Source organism: Cetorhinus maximus, chromosome 11, assembly GCF_964194155.1.
Source record: "Cetorhinus maximus chromosome 11, sCetMax3.hap1.1, whole genome shotgun sequence".
NCBI classification, from domain to species: Eukaryota; Metazoa; Chordata; class Chondrichthyes; order Lamniformes; family Cetorhinidae; genus Cetorhinus; species Cetorhinus maximus.
The window spans coordinates 13061839-13082582 of NC_135889.1; the positions used below are offsets into that span (position 1 = coordinate 13061839).

At 42.1% G+C, this 20744-nt stretch overlaps 1 protein-coding gene across 1 annotated transcript in view; it reads left to right on the forward strand.

The window, feature by feature from the left end:
• Window positions 1–20744, forward strand: part of LOC144686400 (partitioning defective 3 homolog B-like) — an 877073-nt gene that overhangs the window by 626108 nt on the left and 230221 nt on the right. Inside the window, exon 19 of the mRNA XM_078551550.1 lies at window positions 16615–16719. Within this exon, the coding sequence (XP_078407676.1) occupies window positions 16615–16719 (105 nt within the window). The remainder of the gene's footprint in view (window positions 1–16614; window positions 16720–20744) is intronic.

The window sequence follows — 20744 nt, forward strand, 5'->3', positions numbered from 1 at the left end:
ATATTTTTGGACACTAGGGGAATTGAGGATTATGCAGACAATGTTGGAAGATGAACCATGATGTTATTGAATAGTGGAGCAGGCTCAAAGAGTCGAATGGCCTACTCCTGGTCATGTTTCTTTTGTTCTCATTGAAGGCCAATGTATCCTTCCTGAGATTTGGAGCCCAAAGCTGAAAGCAGTATTCCAGATGGTATCTGACCAAAGCTCGGTACAACTGGAGCATCACTTCCTCACTTTGAAGTGAACAACCTCACTCTCGAAGATGAAGGCTAGCATTCTATGAGCCATTTAGATTACTTTTGGTAATCTGTCTGCATGGACACCAAAACCCCTTTGGTCCACCGTAGTGCCTAATTTCTCAGCATTAATAAAATGCTCTGATGAGTCTTCCTTTGGTTCAAAGTGGATAACCTCACATTTCTCCATGTTGAACTTCATTTGTCTTATTTTTGCCTGTTGAATTTGCTCGTCAATGTCCGTTTGTAACTTTCTCTTATCATTCTCACAATCTATGGTACTTCCTGACTTGATGTCATCTACAATCCTGAATATGCAACTTTCTATTTTTCCACCAAGTCATTATTACATAGATTGAAATGCTGAGTCCACAGTACAGATCTAGGCAAATACCACTTGTCACTTCCCGCCAATCAGTTCTCTCTATCGCCTCTCTGACGTCACCCTCCCAACCAGTTGCCAATCACATGATAAAGGATCAACAACAACTTGCATTTAAGTATTGCATTTAATGTAGTAAAATGTCCCAAGGCTTCACCAGGCTGATTTCAAACAGAGTATGACACTGAGCCCCATGAGGAGGTATTAGGTTAGATGACCAAAAACTAGGACAAAGTGTTCGGTTTTAAGGAACGCCTGAAGCAGGAAAGAGAGCTAGAGAGGCAGGGAGGTGTAGAGAGGGAATACCAGAGTTTAGGGCCTAGGCATCTGAAGGTACAGCCACCAATGGGGGATGCTACAAATAAGAGATTTATAAGATTGTTGCTTGGTAGTACAGAACTTGAGTATTTCTGAAAAAAGAGACATGCTGTCGAAGCTTTTCATCTTGTACTCATCAGGACAGTTTCGCAAGAATACCAAATTGGTGGTATTTGGTATTCTTGCAAATCTGTCCTGATGAATGCATGATTATAAGTTTCGACAGCATGTCTCTCATTTTCAGCAATTTATAAGGTTGTTATGTTTCGGGACTGTGTCTTTAATTTAGGGTCAATGAAGGGGGTCATGTGACCTGTTCTGAAGTCTGCCTAACAGCAGGCTTGGGTGACGTGTCAGTTAAAGATTAAAGGTGGCCCAGGTTGTTTCACTGGAAAGAGGGCGCAAGATGTTCACACTTGGAAACAATGGCAGCAGCATCTGTGCTAACAGTGGTTAAACTGCTAGTCACCAAAGTCCCAGGAAGGTGGTGAGAATGTCGAGTTGAAAACAGCTATGCTTTGAAGCTGCCCATTTACTTCCAAAGTAAAAGAGGATTGGGGGCCTCAAGGATAGCTAATGAGCATTTCTACCTGGATACAAGACCCATTTGATTTATGTTGCCATGGAGATGCGCTTTGAGAGGAGAAGGGTTTCGCAGGTATTCCTGAAACGCTCAAGACACATGCGGTCTGCTAGGATCCGGGAGAGAGGGAGCAGCTAGAGGCTGAAAGTCTCTGTGGTTCACCGCGCAGGAATGCAGGTGGGAGTTTGTGCTCGGACTGAAAAGATCAAATTTGTGACGCTTTGAAACAAGGCTGGAAGCTTCGCCCAGCTTGTGCTAAAGGGAAAATCGCCAGGAAAATTCTCACCGTGAAAGGCAGTTCCAGGTTTAAAAGTTACCAGACTGGGAAAGGAAATGAACAGAAGTAAACCCTTGGGAGCTAAGAATCACTTTGGACTGATTTCGGAAGAATTGAATGACCACTTAAGGGACGGTGCAAAGTATACCTGTGAAGTGGGTTGTTAAGAGGAAAAGGGGAAAGCTCCATTCTGTAGTCAGTAGTGCTTTTAGCCTGTTAATAACAGTAAAAGCCTTAAAGGTGAAAACCTGTCTTGTCATCCTCTCAGGTATCAACTGGAAGTTCGAATTTCTTTTTTTCAATTATCGGTCTCTACAGGGATCGTAACAGCGAGCATTTAAAATTGGGGATGAGCAATAGGCCAGAATTGGAGGAGCACAGACATCCTGGGGGTTTCAGAATTGAGGAGGGTTGTGGCAATGGAAGGATTTGAAAACAAGGGTGAGAATTTTAAAATCAATGCATTGCTCAGCCGGGCCAGCGAGCATAGGAGAGATGCGTGAACCAGACTTGGTGCGAGTTTAGATAGGGACAGTAGCGTTTTGTATGAGCTCAAGCTTATGGAAGGTGGAATGTGGGAGGCCCACCAGGAGTGCATGGGAGCAGTCGGGTTTTGAGGTGACAAAGGCAGGGACGAGAGTTTCAGAAGCAGATGAGCTGAGGTAGGGACGGAGGCAGGTGGAAATAGGCAGCATTGGTGGCGAAACGCTTATGTGGTCAGGAGCACAGCCGGGGCCAAATACGGCACCAAAGTTGTGAACGGTCTGGTTCAGACTCAGACAATTGCCAGGGAGAGGCATGGAGTCAGTGGCTAGGGAAGAAAGTTTGTAATGTGGACCGAAGGCAGTGGGGTAAATTTTACAGACCCCCCCCCCCCACTGGCATATGTGAGTGGGGGTGGTGGGGGGCATGTAAAATAAATTGGGTGGCAAGCAACCACCTTCCCCGCGCCCTCCCCCCCACGTTTTTTCCCATATTACAGGGAGTGGATAAAGCATCAGGCAGCCCGCCTGCCTTTTGGCCTGTCGAAGCCCTTAAATGGACAATTCACTGCCAAATAAGGGGCTCATTCCACCTCTGCTGCAGCTTTTCAACCTGCTGGGGAAGGCAGAAGGAAGGTGGTCAGCCCAGTAGCTTTGACAGCACAGGCTGCTGATGGGAAGGAAGGGGGTTGTTAAATACTTCCAGGGGCTGGCCTCCTCTGCCCATCAAGGACACCTCCCCAAGACGGTATACCCCCCACCCCCCATTTGTACCTCAATACCTCCCCCCCCCACCACAGCTGGGACCTTCACTGACCGCCCAAAATGCCCAGGTTAACCTTCAAGGCCGGGAGACATCATCTTCCTTCCTGGGTACTGCGTCTGGTCCCAGCAGTGGCCACCACTATCTTCTGGTGCTACTGGGACTACAGAGTTGCCAGCCAATAAGATTGGCCAGCAGCTCTCGAGGGTGGGATTTCCTGTCCCTGAGGGGCAGAGTTCCCATTCTCAATAGTGCTGCCCCAGGCATATTATTGCTGTGGGGCAGCATGGTGCCAACAGACCTTTACCTCAGGGTGGGGGTGGGGCAGGTAATCCATCCCCCCACCTCCCCACACATAAAATACAAACATATATTTGTTTGGTGGCAATTTCTGCTCATCCAGTACTGGACACACAGGAAAAGCACAGTAGGTTTAAACTATTGTGGATTTTCATTACATTCTAGTAAGATGCCCACTGTGAAGCTTGCATGTTTTGTGCTGGTTGGATATTAGGATGTTAGATCCTGTCATGCATTCTCTGAGTTTAAATGTGCATATAAATTGTTTGAGCTTTATACTCAGAGGGCTCGTGATATTTCTGCTTCACTCTGGTGTAAAACACAGCCTGCCAGGGATAAGGAGAGCAAAAGAAAAAGACAAGAAATGAGCAAAAAAAAAAGAAAATATGAAGGTGCTAAGGCCACTTGGCTGTCTTTGGCAGTCCCAATAGGACATACAACTTAACCCATTTTTAGTGCGAGTGGGTGCCTTGCGTATGTGACTCGTGACAGCCTCAGGACTAGGATTTGTCAATGTGCTCAGCCCTGGTTAAACAGCCTTGTAACACACTCCTACCCACACTGTATTTTCTGTATAATGGGATATACATTAAGGATGGAGCATTTCTGAAGGTTTTCAATTATTGCCCTACAGTTGTACACCTTTAATGCTGGAAGGCACTATTACAGAGTACCAATACAGCATTGTGTTCCAATGCAGCACCATTACAATCATTGCAAGCACTGAAAGGGGTAACCAGTACCATTGAAATACCATTACAATCTTTGCGAGTGCTGAAAGGGGTAAATAATACTATTACGATATTGTGTGCCAGTACAGCACCATTACAATCATTGCAAGTGCTGAGGTCACTTTCTCAATATTTAATTTGAAAATAATTAATTCAGTAAATGAATTAAGCATTGAGAGGAAATTTTGTAATTAAAATTATTATTTCTAGGGGCCTCGAAACCAACTTTGAGTGCTGAGAGTTGCCATGGCAATGGAGAGTGCAGTGATCTGAGTGTGTACATTCCCGTATTTCTCTCCGTGGGTTTAATGTCCCTTGACTTTTGGGGGATTGGATGAAAAATAACAGAGCTTCTGATTTTTCTGGAGTGCTGGCAGATGATTTGGGAAGAATTTAAATTTCTTATTGTTCATCAGCAGACATCCTGGGATGTAAATGAGTGAATCTTTTGCTACAAAGGAATGAAGAATGGTGAGGACCAGCTGGACTTTTGGCTTAAATGTAGTGTTTTCTCCCAAGTCCCCCCAAACAAGGAACTCATGAACGTGCCTGAGGTTTCCTCGTGTGTCATTTATCTTGCCTAAGCCACAGGAAGCAGGGCTCCCTGATAAATGTTTTTTTCCCCTCAGCTGGCTGCAGCACATTGTTTCCAGGGTCGTGTCAGAGAGCTGGCATCTGGGACACTTCACTGCAAAAATAAAAACCCACCTGCAGCGTGACTTGACATTTGAATTGAATGAGGGAGCCTGGTTATGGAAAAGAACACTGAACCACGAAACATACAGTGGTTGAGTATTGCATCCTTCCAGCACAGATTTATACCTTATTGGTGTTTTATTTATTATTTCAAAACGTTGGGCGTATTTTGTTCCATGTGTGAAATTAAAGAAAAACTATTTCAGCTTTCCCCCTCGGGCAAACTATACTCCCAACTCCTTTGTTTTCTGTTCAAGTCAGTAAGATAGATGGAAGTTTCGTAAATCATTTGGCCCAAACATTACAAATTGAAACAGTCCTTCATCAGTCCCTTCACTCAATGTTAGCTATCATTGCATCACAACAGTGGCTGCGTTTCAGAAATAGTTAATTGGCTGTGAAGCAATCTGGGGCAACCTGAGGTTGTGAAAAGCGCTATATAAATGCAAGTTTTATCTTTCTTTACCAGCTTGTGCAGTCAGGCTCCTGTGTTTGGTTGAATATGTTTTTTATATACCCTGGTATCACCTCCATCCTTCTCTGATTTTCTCCCTTTTGATTGAGCATCACAACCAAGGCTAAACCCATCATGACCCAAGGCCCAAGATTCAGCATTAACAATTGGGCAGCAGAAATGCCATAGTCCCTTTGTACTTAGCAGTGGGAGCTGAGGTTAATTTCCTGGTCCCTACCAGTACATGGGATGAAACCAGTAAACTCAACACAGACTGCAAATCAAACCTCAAATCTGCCTAACCTGTGGATCTTCAGTGTATAAATGCACTACACAGGGAGTCCATTCTGCTTAAATAAAAACAGAAAATGTTGGAAAAACCAGCAGGTCTGGCAGCATCTGTGGAGAGAGAAACAGAGTTAACGTTTTGAGTCTGTATGACCCTTCTTCAGAGCTGAAGAGAAGTAGAAATGTGATGAAATTTATATTGTTTAAGGTGGGGAGATGGAGCAGGTGAAGCTGGATAGAAGGCCAGCGATAGGTGGGGGCTAAGGAGAGATTTCCAAAGAAGTCATGGGACAAAAGGACAAAGTGAGTGTTAATGGTGGTGGTAAGGGCTAAAGGAGGGCTTAAAGAGTATAAATTTCATCACATTTCTACTTCTCTTTAGCTCTGAAGAAGAGTCATACAGACTCAAAACATTAACTCTGTTTCTCTCTCCACAAATGCTGTCAGACCTGTTGAGTTTTTCCAGCATTTTCTGTTTTTATTTCAGCATTCCAGCGTCTACAGTATTTTACTTTTATCGTAGCCCATTCTGCTTTCTGTTTTCCGTAGCGGCCAGCAAAATGTCAATGTCCGTTTCCAAATTTGGGAATGCCCGCTTTCCGGAAAATTGAGTGCACGTTCAGACTTGAGATTTTTGTAACTTTTCTGATCCAATTCCTCTGTGCGTATCTGTGCAGTATGGCTTGATCCTTAATTTGAGGGAGTGAACTGGTCTCAGCCAATGCAGTAAAGAAAGCAGAGATAGCTTGTATTTCTATATCCACTGTAACAACCTTAGGATTTCTCAAAGGATATTACAGCCAGTGAAGTACTTTGCTGAAGTGTAGTCACTGCTGGTATATTTGCAACTTGACATACAATTCGCGCACACCTACAAAAAAGCAGTGAGATAACGAGCTGACGATCTGTTTCAGAAATAGTAGTTAAAGAATAAATTTCGACCAGGACACCAGGGAGAATCCTATGCTCTTTGTCTAGTGCCATGGGACCTCTTGCATCTACCTGAGCAGGTAAACGGGGCCTTGGTTTAATATCTCATGTGAAAAATGGCACCTCTGACACTCAGCAACGCTCCCTCAGCACTGCACTGAAGTACTGGCCTCGATTTTAGCTCTTGTTACCCTTAGGGCTGCTTTACTCGGGAGGGGGAAAAGCAATCAAAGTTTCTCACCCAGATGCAATAGGATTTGCTGAAAAGAGTGCACATCTTGGGCAAGAACAAGGTTTGGGCCCTTATGATAACTCATTTAGAATTCCTGTCAACATTGAGTGTCTAGGGCTAGGACATGAATGTTTGGGCATTTGGGTGAAGGCACTCCACAAACAGACAGTGCTTCCAGCAGAAGTGGTGGGGGTCGGGGTCAGGGGGAAAATTAGAAGGGAAAAATGTAGTTGCTGAACTGATTGTAATCTCTGCATGCTCCTTTACAGAGGAACCACCTGAAGGTCAGGTCCCTCAGCACAGTGAATGGACAAAATGGGAGGTGTTCTCATACGGACAATGACAGACAGGAAATGACCCTCTGGCCCACTCAGCCAGTCCCACACAATTGTGATACCTTGTGCATTGCAATGTATTCACTCCCCACCCCATCCAAAAGTATGTGATCTCCTGGGAAAGATGAAAAACCAAATTAAAAATCCAGTTCAATATTGGTTGGGAGATCACTGGCCCTGATTAATGTCTTGCAGCTAGCTATCTTGTGTACAAGGTGATCCCTGTTTCATCTAGCAACAGGTCCATCTCTTGCTTGAACGAATTCAATGAATCAGCGTCCACTGCACCTCCTGGCAGCATGTTCCCGAGGTCCACTGATCTCCCTGCTTTGCATCTCCCACAATGGGATAAAGCGTCTGAGATCAGGTTGTCTGCTCCTCACCTTGGATGGAATGAGGAGATGAAAGAAAGCAGAGAAACTAAGATTTTCTTTTTAAACGCATAAACTAAAAATGTATCAGTTTACTTGGGCTGGGTGGGATTTTCCGGCCCCGCCCACCGGTGGGATTTTCCGGCCCCGCCCACCGGTGGGATTTTCCGGCCCCGCCCACCGGTGGGATTTTCCGGTCCCACAATGGGCTATTGGCTGGATCGCCGCATCTGCTGCAGGGGGGCCGGAAAATCCAAAAGTCTTTCAACTGTCACTAAAATAAATATTTTAAACCCCAGTTTAACTGTGACGTCATGGTCAGTGTGCTGTAATGGTTTGTTGTCTTGACTAACACCATTTCCACATTGCAAAAAAACACCTTAATTGACTATAAAACAGTTTGGGGCATCCTGGGGTGGTAAAAGATGGTAGAGAAATGCAAGTAATATATTCTTTCTTATTCTTCTTGCCATTTGATTCATGGATGATCTATACTGTGGCTTTCAGAAATTTAAAAGAAAATCTTAATTTCCCTGGCTATTAAGATTTGACAGTATCCCCTGAAATGTACCTTGTAAATTAAGCAGTGTCAGGATTCTTCTTTAAACTAACAATCTGTTTAAAAGATGGTGAAATTTTTATTTGCATTTACAGAATAGTGCACGAGTTGTTTAGATACTGATGGATATCTAGAAGTTAGATGCAATCTAGCAATCGATTCGGATGGTTTATGTATGGAATAATGAATCTCTGGGAACGAATCACAAATTGCTACAGTGCAGAAGGAGGCCATTCAGTCCATCGTGTCAGCACTGGCTCTTCAAACGAGCGATTCACCTAATGCCATTCTCCTGCCTTCTCCCCATAGCACTGCAGATTGTTTCCTTTCAAATAATCAGCTAATTCCCTCTTAAATGCCTGATTGAACCTGCCTCCTCCACGCTCCCAGGGCATTCCAGGTCCTAACCACTCACTGTGTGAGAAAGTGTTTTCTCATATAATTTTTGCTTTTGCCAATTATTTTAAAACTGAGCCCTCTGGTTCTTGATTCTTTCACGCGTGGGAACAGTTTCTCCCTCTCTACCCTGTCCAGGTCCTTCATGATTTTGAATACCCCTATCACACTTCCTCTTAGCCGCCTTTTCTCCAAGGAAAAGAGACCCAACTTCTTCAACCTATCTTCATAATTGAAGTTTCTTACCCCTGAAACTATTCTCGTAAACCTCTTCTGCATTCTCTCCAATGCCTTTGAGTCACAGGCTGGAATCTAAATTAAGACATTCAGGCACTGGAGCACTAGAGAGTGCGCAAAAAAGATTTACAAGGAGAGCATCAGAAATGTGCGGGTATACCTATCAAGAAAAAATTGACAGGCTGGGTCTCTTCTCTTGAAAAGAGAAGGTTGAGGGGTGACCTAATGAGGTTTCTAAAAAATTATGAAAGACTTTGATAGAGTTGACACAAACAGAGTGTTTCCACTTGTGGGGAAGGGCAAAACTAGAGGCCATCAATATAAGATAGTCACCGAGATTTTTTTTATTCATTTACGGGATGTGGACATCACTGGCTAGGCCAGTGTTTATTGCCCACCCCTAAGTGCCCTTGAGAGACTGAGTGGCTGCCACACTGCTGTGGATCTGGAATCACCTGTAGGCCAGACCAAGTAAGGACGGCAGATTTCCTTCCCTGAAGGGCACTAGTGAACCAGATGGGTTTTTATGACAATCGATTATGGTTTCACGGTTATCATTAGACTTTTAATTCCAGATTTTATTGAATTCAAATTCCACCGTCTGCCATGGTGGGATTCAAACCCAGGTCCCCAGAGCATTACCCTGGGCTTCTGGATTACTGCCTCCCCGTCAAATAGGGAATTGAGAAAAGCTTCCTCACCCAAAGAATGGTGAGAATGCGGAACTCGCTACCACAGGGTGCAGTTGAGGCGAACTATATAGATGCACTAAGGGAAGGCTAAATAAGCAAATGAGGGAGAAGAGAATAGAGGGTTATATTGATGGTGTTAAATTAGAAAAAACAAGAGGAGACAAGAAAGGTGTAACATAAATGGCAGTATGAACTGCTTGGGCTAAATGCCCATTTTCTTTGCTGCATGTTCTATGTGATTCTGGTTAAAGGCTGAAATTTAATTGAGGAATTTGGGTGAATATGTTTACAATAGAGTATAATGGCTACACAGAATCAAGTTATAAACTGAAAACCATGGGAGAGGTTTAACTAGGTTATAGATAGAATACTGCACAATGTGCAGTATGTTATGAGCCTGTAATGCATTGCCTGGTTAGATTACACCTAGCTTAACCTAAGCCTATTGATGCACTACTGATGGGCAAGCTACTTCAGACTGTTTTGATAATCAGAAGAGCAAATGCTTTCCCTCCAAACCTCCCCCCCCCCACTTTTTTTCCTTTTTCCAGCACAAATATCATGGTGGGCAGTGACAGAGATAAATTTAGTTTTTGTGTATGTAATTGTGTCAGAAGTGATATCACTGAGGGGAATCTCGCTGCTTTGTATGTTGTTCTGCAGAAAATAATGGAGTGTGTTACAAGTCCATAATTTAATCAAGGATTTAAAACAATTCACAAACACAGCTTCTGTCCCACGGTTTAGGTTGTATTTTGAGCTCTTAGATTAGATAGTAGACATGTAATCACTGGTTGCTGTCTCTTCTACATGGTAACCATCAGAAACACAAGATTGAATCTTGGCTTTGTTACCCTTTGTTATCTATTCTTCATTGCTTCATGGATCACTGCTCACTTCATGTCCTTAACTTATCCCTAAAGACTCTTGCATAAGTCCGATTTTATGTTTTGTTAAGCAGTTGTCTCAATGAATTCCCATTCTTAGGATGAATGGTTCATTGTGACATTGAATGTACAGCATTGATAACTTAAGGCACAATAAGGTAGTACAGTTTGATGGCACAATTATGGAGTAATAATTAGTGCCAGTTCTATTTAGCCATCCAACGCATACCTTTGCACCCCTTTGGAATTGGTGTGACAAATGTCTGCATGTAGATGTGCTGAATCACTGTGTTCCACAGTGATGAGACATGTCTCCTAATCGAAGCATTTCAACCAAATGATCATCCGCCTATACTGAAGACAACTGTTTGAGACTTATCAAAACAGAGGTTAGGCACTTCCTGTCTGAGTGAAGTTCTCATGGCACTGCACTATCACTCCCTGACTTGTTTTATAACTCTAACGCTTCCACACCTGGCACTTCAGGAGAGATATGCCACATGTTAGATGCACAATAAAGCCCCCTTTGCTCTGCCCTATCAAACATTTCCAGGTCTAACAGAGTAAAACTTCCTTCACAATGCCTCATTTAGCACTGCTGTGCATGTAATTGGTAAAATAGACCAGCACTGAGCAGAATTCTGTAGTGCATTAGGTCTCAAACCATGGCTCAGTGATAGTACTCTTGAGTCGAGCGTCATGGATTCAAGTCCCACTCTGGAGACTTGAGTACGTAGTCCATGTTGACACTTCAATGCAGTACTGAAGGAGTGCTTTATTATTGGAGATGCTGTCATTTGGATGAGATGTTAAAGCAATGTCACATCTCTCTTTCGGGTGGATTTAAAGATCCTATGGCACTATCTCCAAGAAGAACAGGGGAGTTCTCACTGATGTCCTGGGACAATACTTGTCCCTCAAACAAGATCATCTAAAAAGATTATCTGATAAATATCACACTGCTGTTTGTGGGTCCTTGCTGTGTGTAAATTGGCTGCTGTGTTTCCAATATTATAACAGTGGCTACACCGCAATAAAACAACAGTTGCTGTAAAGGACTTTGGGATGTTCTGAGGCTGTGAAAAGCGCTGTTGAAATGCAAGTATTTCTTTCCTCCTTTTACCTGGAAAGCAGGTGAATCTGCTGAGATTTGCTTGCATTGTGAAATTTGAATTCAAATGCTGCTTCCTCTTGTCATCTGCTTTTCACTGTCATGCACAGAAAGCTTGCCTTCCATTCCTTAAGTCAACCAGTGCACTGCTGTCTCATTGTTCTGGGACTGCACAGTCCCCAAGCTTTAAAACTCCTGTCGCTAAAATAACACCCAGCTCTCATTAATTACTGCCAAGATGGAAAGCTTTCCTCTTGTGTCTTTTATGTGGTGCTTGTCATTCATTAATGCTTAAATTAATCTGAACTTCTATTGCTTAAAAGGCCTGGCTCACTTATTAATTGTATTGCAACTCCATGCTGACACTCAACTATTCCGGGCTTTTTAAAAGAAAACAGGCAACATCTGACTGTGAGGTAACGCCACTGTATCCATCTTACATCTCCGACATAACTAATGCTGAATCAGCCTCTTACAGTTGTAAAGGTGACTGTCATGCAAAAATTGATCCTTGACAAGGAACGGCAATATTAAGCTAATTTTGGCATTGCTAACCCTGTTTTCTTTCCCAAGTCCTCAACTGCCAACATTTATTTTTCCTGTTAGTGTGTCCGTAACAGCTGTATTGTATCCACAGGTGAGTGGCATTTGGAGGCAGTTAGAACCATTTACAATCCATGCTACATCTTGAGAAAAATGGCTTTTTTAACAAAAAGAAAGTAAATAAACAATTTTTTTTTTACATTCTTTATTGGAGTGTAGTATACATTTCCCCCTGGGGTGCAGAGTATATTTTAAACATCCTTCAGTGGAGTGCGTTGTATATTTTCTGCATTCCTTAATGGGGTGCGGTGTATATTTTCAACGTCCTTCAGTGGGGTGCATACTATATTTTCTGCATTCCTTAAGGGGTGCAGTGTATATTTTCTACGATTCCCACTGGGGTGTGGTATATATTTTCTACAGGAGGAAATGCAGCCCGCAAGAGATGGAGACATGGTGTGCGAGGTGATTTAATTAAGTCAGATGTAAAAACTTGATTTCCTGACAGCAGGTTGAGATGCAGAGATAAAGTCAACAGTGTGTTTGTGGCATGTCGTGCCTCATGCCAGCCTGTGGCAGGTTCATACCTGTAATACATTTGCATGCCACAAATGCTCATTAGCATAAAACTGTTTTTAATTACATCCTACCTTCCAAGATAAAGTCAGCGGCGCTAGAGAATCTCGTGGCAACCAGTCCACATTTGCTTAAAGGTGGCATGCACCTGTCAGCTTTGTGCAGTTGGGGGTGAGGTCAGTTGTTTTTTAACTTTACGACACAAGGGAGGGGAGCAGGAGGATGGCAGCTTGCATGGAGGCTTGGAATTGGTAAGGGTTAGTTGGTGGTGAGGTGGGGACGTGGATGTCGAGTGGGATCGGGGGCTTGGAGGATTGAAGGGCCTGACATCCTGGGTGGTGGGAATAGTCAGTCAAGATATGAAAATGAGAGGCCTAAAGGGTGTCAGTATTCCCTAAATGTGTGTCCATCTTAGGGTGTTGGCTGGCAGAGATTCAAAAGGAACGTTCAAAAGAAAATTGGATATATGGTTGGAAAGGATCTTATTTGCAGGGCTATGAGGAAAAGGCAGGGGGCATGGGGCTAATTGGATAGCTCTTTCAAAGAGCTGGCACAGGCACAATGGGTAAAGCAACCTCTGCCTGTCTTGTAAGGTTCTGTGATTGTGTTCCTTTTTTTTTAATGTAATCTGGTCCTCGGCAAAGACTGTCCTTTTAAATGTTAAAATGTTCAGCTCCCGAATGTTGAGAATAGCCCACTAAAGCGATGCATTAGAACTTGCTATGGGGGCCATGAATTGTCTGCCACTGGGAGCTCCATTCCACTGAGTGCAGTACAGTCTGTCGGTGGCACAACTTTTGCAGTGGTGTCGTTGTAAGTAAAAAAAAACAATACCCATAACCGAGAAATCAAACTTATCGTTCTGCCACCTTGCCACACCCATTGCACTGTTCCTCAAAACTGAATGCCCTTTTGTATGCTCAGGACCAAGGAATGGAGGCTGTTTGACTGACAATGTTCCCTCTAAGCTGAACAGCTATGCAGAAACTAGAAAGTTTTCCGCAGAGAACGTGCACAAGTCAGCCCCTTTGAGTTACTGCCCGTGTGCAGTCACGCAAAAATATTTAAAGGGGGCGTGCACTTAAATCACCCCTGCAATCCACAAAAAAAAACTAGAAGGTACATTTCTCACAGCTGCGAGATTCACTGTTACTCATTTTTAATATGTAGTTCAATCAGCTTTTGCAATTTAGAACTTTTCATGAAAGAAAGTTATCAATTTTCTATTTTCACTAATGTGATAACACCAATATAATGGATCAGAGCATGCTCTGTTGCAGCACCTCGTGGTGTGAAAATTACACTTGTCGGCCAGTGAAATTGTGTTGACTGAAATTGTGTTAATAAGCTTTCATTTTGCATATTTAAGTGGGACTGTTAAAAAAATTGGAAGTGTGTAATAATTTCACTCGTCACGGAGAAATGCCAGTTTCCTCAAAAGCTTTTAAAACGTACCATGTGCTGTCTCTACTCATGCAATTAATTCAGCTTCAGTAGTAGCTCAGAGCTGATGTAGAATTTGTTGATGAAAGCAGATGGGAAAGTGTAATGTATTTGCACGGTGGCAAAAGTATAAATATACCATCGCATATGCATCTGTGTGTATTTTTTTTATATAGAGTCCTGTTCTAGTCGAATGATGGAAAATGGAACACTGTTTGAGACAGTGTAGAGCTCTGCCAACAACATGTTTATTTTTTGTTGCACTGATGTTGCTCATTTGTTTAAAACAGGTACACAAGTAATAAAACATAGCTTTTCAGCCTCATTCTTAGCTGCTGGTGCTCTGTTCCAGTACAGATGCTGTGTATTCGAACACCATATTGCATTGTTGGACAGTATGATCAATCTGAGAGAGACAGTACTGTGGAGACAAGCTGGGGGTTGTTCCATGGGGGAGATTCAAGAGAGGTGATCAGAGTTATGAAACTTTTTCCACTGGCATGAGGGTTACTGACCAGAGGGCTCATATTTAATGTGGCTGGCAAAGGAAGTAAAGGAGATTTTATTTTTTTATATATATGTGGTGAGTTATAATGATCTGGAACATACTATCTGAAAACAAATTCAATTGTAACTTTCGAAAGGGAATTGGATATATATTCTTGAAAAGGAAACATTTGCAGAGCTTTGGGGAAACAGCAGGAGGCATAGGGCTAATTGGGTCGTTCTTTCAAAGAACCAGCACAAGCACAATGGGCCAAATAGCCTCCAGTGCCGTATGATTCCATGAATATTTGTGGGGGCAAATCTGACATTGTCCTCACTGCTGTGATAGGATTCTAATACCCCCATTTACAAAGATTTGCCTCTGATTTCAAGAGGGTAGAAAACCTTGGGACAACCAGAGTTGTTGATCTCGTTGTTGTCAACCACCCCATCAATGAGCATTGCTATGTTTGCAAACATTGTAAGTGGAGACCTGGCCAGATAGATTCTGGCTGCCCATGTCTCACTAAAAGTTGCACAGACATTGACAGATCCGTTGAAATGAATGTTGTTAATGCCCAACATGACTGTACAGTGACAGTGTGAAACTGAGAGATTTTGGGCTGAGATATATCATCTGCTTCAGCATATGCACCGTATTCAATTAGCCAATCTTGCTGCTAACATTGTTAGTCCTTCATGTCTGTAATGTAAGTGAGTCATCTGACACTTCCAGCTATGTTCCATGTTTGTCAAAATGTCACGTGAAAGATGGTGTTCGTTTTAAACATAACAGTAAGATTTCCTTTTACCTAATCTGCATAATTGCTCATGTGGGTAATTTTATTAGAATTCAGTGCAGGAATACTGAGGGTAACAGATAGATAGTAGTGCATGCCTCACGTAGAGTGGTCAGTTATGCTGTTCTTTGGATAATACTAATAGATCCACCAAACTGTTAGTTAAAGTGAATCAGAGGACAAGTTCCTCATTACCATTAGGGATGCTTTCTGATTATGCTTCTGTGAAATAGTTTGGGGCTTTTTTTTTCATTAAAGACAATATATAAAGTCCAAACCTTGTCTGTGAGATGGATAGAAATTCAGGCACTGAATTCTGATCCTCTCCCAGCCCAGGGCTCAGCATCTAACTGGCCCGACAGACAACTCCCAAGCCGAATGCCGAAAGCAAACTCTCCGGCCATCCTGTGCCTAAAACTTCCTGTTGAAAGTACTGCGTCTGAATTAATCTATGTATGATCACAGACTGTCAATGGTAACCATTTCAATGGCTGGCTCATTTAAGTTCATGAGAGTTCATTAATATACTAATCTACTCAGTGTCTCCATGGTCCTTAGTTTGCCTTCCTCTATCAAGGCGACAGTAAGGATTCTGCAACTTGCATGCTAATCCTTAATAATCCTCAGCTAAGATTGGTATCAAAAACATATTATAGCTTTAACCAAAAAGCGCTCTCAAGGTCAAATAATTAACGAACCCAGAACACTGTTGGGTTCACAGGATTAATGTGCTGTCTGATATGATGCAAGCCATAGAACAGGAAGTTTTCTGAGATAATTTCCAGGTCAGTGCTGGATTAGTTGGCCTCGGTCAAGGGTGATGTTGGCGATTTTATAATTGGCTTCAGCAGTCCTGGGCTAGGAAGCTAATTAGTGCCAAATGAGCCCCTGCGAGAAGATGAGCTTGTGTGAATGTGTGATGTGGATAGGATAGGACTCAGATTCAATACCCTTGCAAATGCATGGGTTCAAACACTTTCTAGGCATATGTGGGAGCATGTACTGGAGAAAGTGACTAATTTATGCTTATTGATCAGAAAGACACAGGTTTGATTCCTGGCCTGTGCTAAGTTAGCTGACTTCAGTCAAGGGTGCCGTGGCAGGGTGCTGGAATATGCCTCCAAGCTCCTGGGGTAGGGAGAGAAATTCCCACCCCTGATTGCAGTCCAACAAACTTTCTTGGAAGCACGTACTTTGGTACAGAAGGTAGGGATGTCAATCTTGGCTGTGATGCCCCTGCACTCCAGCAGTCTGCTGACGCCCATTGCCCAACTCATGCATGTGAGATGCCAGGGGAGTGCCAATACCTGTGGATCCATATGTCAATCTGAGTTGCCAAATATAGGAGAGGAGAAGAATTGGGGTGAGCAAGTAGAAAAGTTGTGTCTTATGTGTTGTCAACAAATCTAGGAGCTGTAATAATAGATACAAACTCCAATAGTTCTCTGTCTATTTGTCATGATTTTTTTTTTGAATAAGCATCATTATTACCTTTTTAAACAGATTTGGTAAAAAGAAAGAGGAAAAAGGGAAGGAACAAAAGTCTAAGCAAAAGAGTGATGGCCTGAATGAAGAAGAGCTGGAGAGAATGAAGGAAGAGCGTGACAGGTAGGATATATAAAAGAATCAGAAAGTGTTAATCAAGTGCAAACAATAACTCAGTCTTGGGAGGATTGGTAATGTTCATTTAAACATTTACAAAATCTTCTAAACCACTCATCAGAATTTTTCTAACTGGATGAAGTTTTTAACCAAAATAAAAAGTCAGATTTTTTTTTCCTGTTTGAAACTCAGAAAACAGCAAGCCCTGATCTCATTTTGGTTATCTGTTTGGTAGTAGAGTAAGTTTGAAGTCTACCAACCCAAGTTGTGAAGTTGTTTTCACAGTGAGAAAATCATCCCTGTTGATAGTTTGTGCCTGAGTCATAGCATAGCAGCTATGACGAGTGAAAGTTGGAGCAGAACCTTCTTGGTTCTGAAACTGATCTTATTAAGGAAAACATGAAGTAAGTCATACATTCACAGCTTGGATATTTTTAAGAAGCAGCTCTTCAGATTAACATATGGAACAGATTGCCATCTACAGCAGTGATGGTCGACCCAATTGACACATTCGAGACTGATTTGCAGCTATGAAGCACCTTCCATGTCCTCAGGAAGTCCCAAAGCACTTCACAGCGAATGAAGTATTTTTAAAATGTAGTCACTGTCATGTAGGCAAACGCAGCGCCCGATCTATATATTCATGGTTCCACAAAGGGCAATGAGATGAATAATCAGATAACAACCTATTCTGGTTGAGGGATAGAGATAGTCCGATTAGTGCATTCTTCCATATCCTGTGGGATTTGTGTGAGTCACAAAAAGGTCGGGGAAAATGGTTGATCCAGTCCTGTACACGTATCCAAACAACATGTTGCTTGTCTATTCCTTGTTTTAACTTTTTTGTACTGTATTGGAAGTTATATTCATAAGAGAATGTGATTTGACAAATTCACATCAGTAGAAATTGCAGAGCATTTTTGGGGGTGGGGTGAATTCTTATTGCCTTTGAGAAAAGAGGTTTGTGCTGTAGTTTGATTTTTATAACTGTTTTACCATTGAGTGCTAATGATATGTGAACTAGTTCAGGTAAGTTATTGAGGCCAGTGATATCAGGGCACAATGAATTAATGAGTTACTGTTGAAATGACTCAATCATTGAAATATTTTTAAATAATCCTCTAGCGGTAATTCAGCTCCCTCAGCTTGTTGATTGTGTAGCTCTTCTTAGTCATTTTCCTAGATAGCTTTGTCAACAGTCACTGCTGGTAAGAGGTAAAAAATGAAGTCTGGATCGACCAAAACATGGTAATAAAAGGATGTTGGTCAGGAATCTATCCAGTGGCTTAGCCTGTTCCAGTGATGAAGTGTCCCCTACTGGGTTGTGGCTATTGGGCAAGGATGGGATTGTGCTCTACTCTGATTCCCCCACTTCACACCCAGCCTTTCTGATTAAATGGCTAGTGGGAAAAAAGTTTGCAAGGGAAGAATGGCCACTTGGATAAAGTACAAGAGCCCTGTGGAAGCCAATGAAATAGGAGTGTCCCTGAGTCACAGGTGTCACAGAGTGGAGAACACTGAGCGACAAGGGCTGGAAAAATTTGCATTACTTTTCCTTTCAAAGGAGCACAGGTTGTGAAAGCCTGCACTCTGAAGTTACAATTCGCCCCCGAGATGGCAGACCCAGCTTACTATTTATGAGTGTAATCAGTAACTGAATGGGAAGGTATGTCAAGGGGAAGCACTTTTCATTCCGTACCAACTCCTTTTATAGGACAAAATTATGAATTTACCTGAAATTAGCTTTTTCTATCCACTTGTGCCGCAGTTTCTAAGAGCCAGGGGGCCCCAGATTAACTCTTAGGCCCTTCTGCAGTTCACCATGCCTCGCCCTCCTGTTTGCAACGGAGCCACTTGCACGCAGTATTTTACTACAATATCACAGCAAGAGGGAAGATCTCGTGTGCACAGGCATATTTGGAGTTTTTGTTCAAATAAATTCAGCTAAAAGAGAGAAAAAGTAGCTGAGAATGAATTGTATGGAGATTAATCTAATCAAGTTGTTTATGTATGGAACAGTATTTACTTTGGAACGGGTTAAAGACAATTCATTCAGTGCTTTCAGGTGCCTTAAACAGTAAGCACGCGGCAGAGTTTCCAAACATCATTTGAAATCTGAGATTGACTCAGTATTCAAGTCATTTCCAACTTTTGTTAATGATATGTGTGTATATATATAATATCTATCCTCAAAAATCCCTAAAATCTCAAAGTCTTTGTTTCCTGGAGGAATGTTGCTTTTTTTGATTGAATCTGGTTTGGTGAAGGAAAATTGCTTTTAGCTTGACCTGGTTTTGGTGACTGTGCCCAAATGATTTCTGTGATCGTCAGAACCCATTGATTTTGCTTTCATAGCCTTAACATTTCTGGAATGTCTGACTTGCAGATAAACTGTATGCAATAAAAAAAAAGACTTGTATTTATCTTGTGCCTTTCACAATCGCCTGGCATCCCAAAGTGCTTTAGAGTGAATGAAATACTTTTGAAATGTGGTCACTGGCTTAATGAAGGAAACATGGCAGCCAATTTATATACAGCAAGGTCCCACAAACAACAATGTGATAAGAAGCATATGTTGGTTGAGCAATAAATATTGGCCAGGCCACCTGGGAGAACTCCCTTGCTTTTCTTTGAAATAGTACACGGTGACCTTTGACGTCCACCTGAGAGGCAGACGGAGCCTTAGTTCATTGTTTCATCTGAAGCATTGCACCTCTAACAATGCAGTATTTCCTCAGTGCTGCATTGGAGTGTCAGCCGAGATTTTTGTGCTCTAGTCTCTGGAGTGCAAATTGTGGTATAAGGGTTTGGCATAGAAAGGGTTAATGTGGGGCTGGGTACAGTACCGCCCACAGTGTGATGTAAAGGAACACATGACCCAAGTTTAGAGTTGGGTCATGAGTTCCTTTACATCACACTGTGCGCGGTGTGAGTCTTGTACTGGACAGATATGCGTGAGGAGGCAAGCATGGAGACAGCTCTAACCTAGACCTGATACTGAATATATGGATATAGTTAAAGTAGTTAATAAACACTTCCTGTTAAATCATACAAGATTCAAAACCTCTTCATGAGACCTGCCAAACTACACAAAATATCTTACAACAGAAATTGAACTCACAACAAACTGAATCAGAGGCGAGTATGCTCAAACAGATCCCCTCAGCGCTGTAAAACTATGCATTCCACTGTGATGGTTTCAATCTTCTGAGGGCAACAGTAGATTGGATGATGTCACCTAGAAAAGGAGCCACAGCAATGACTACATTGGGAAGCTCAGTAATACTGGAAATATTTTCACTGAGCGATGTTCTATGTTACATTCCTTGTGTGTATGTTTTGTATGTGTTGTATATTTTTTTACCCCACATATTTAAGAGCTTTAATGATCGTGGCACACAGCAAATCTTTCTGATATTTAATCATGTATGCAATCAACCATGCTTTCTATCACAAACAATTCCACTCCAGAAGCCCTTCATTATTTGTATGACTATCGGAATTCTGTAACTGGAAGAAATAATTAACCTGTTATTACTATAGCATCTATTAATTTTTTCAACTATATTTTGCATCTCAGGACATTTTTTAAATTGCATGTGGAGAAAACTGATGTCAACAATAAGATTTTTTTTAACTCCACATCTACATTTACATCAACAATAATGTACATTATGTAGCACCTCTAAAGTAGTAAAACATTCAAAGGAGGTGCTTCACAGTCGAGTTATTAAACAAAATTTGGCACTGAACCACTTAAAGAGATATTAGTTCAGGTGACCAGAAGCCTGGTTTAAAGAGGTTTTAGGGAGAGTCTTAAAGAAGGATAGATAGACGGAGAGGTTTAGAGAGGGAATTCCAGAGCTTAGGGCCTAGGCAGCTGAAAGCGTGTCAGCCAATGGTGGAGTGATGAAAATTGAAGATAAGGAAGAATTCAGAATTATAAGAAAGCATTTACATAGTTTAATGTAATTTTTATCAGACTATCCAAAGGTAATTAACAGTCTTTCACAGTTCACAGGAGACAGTGA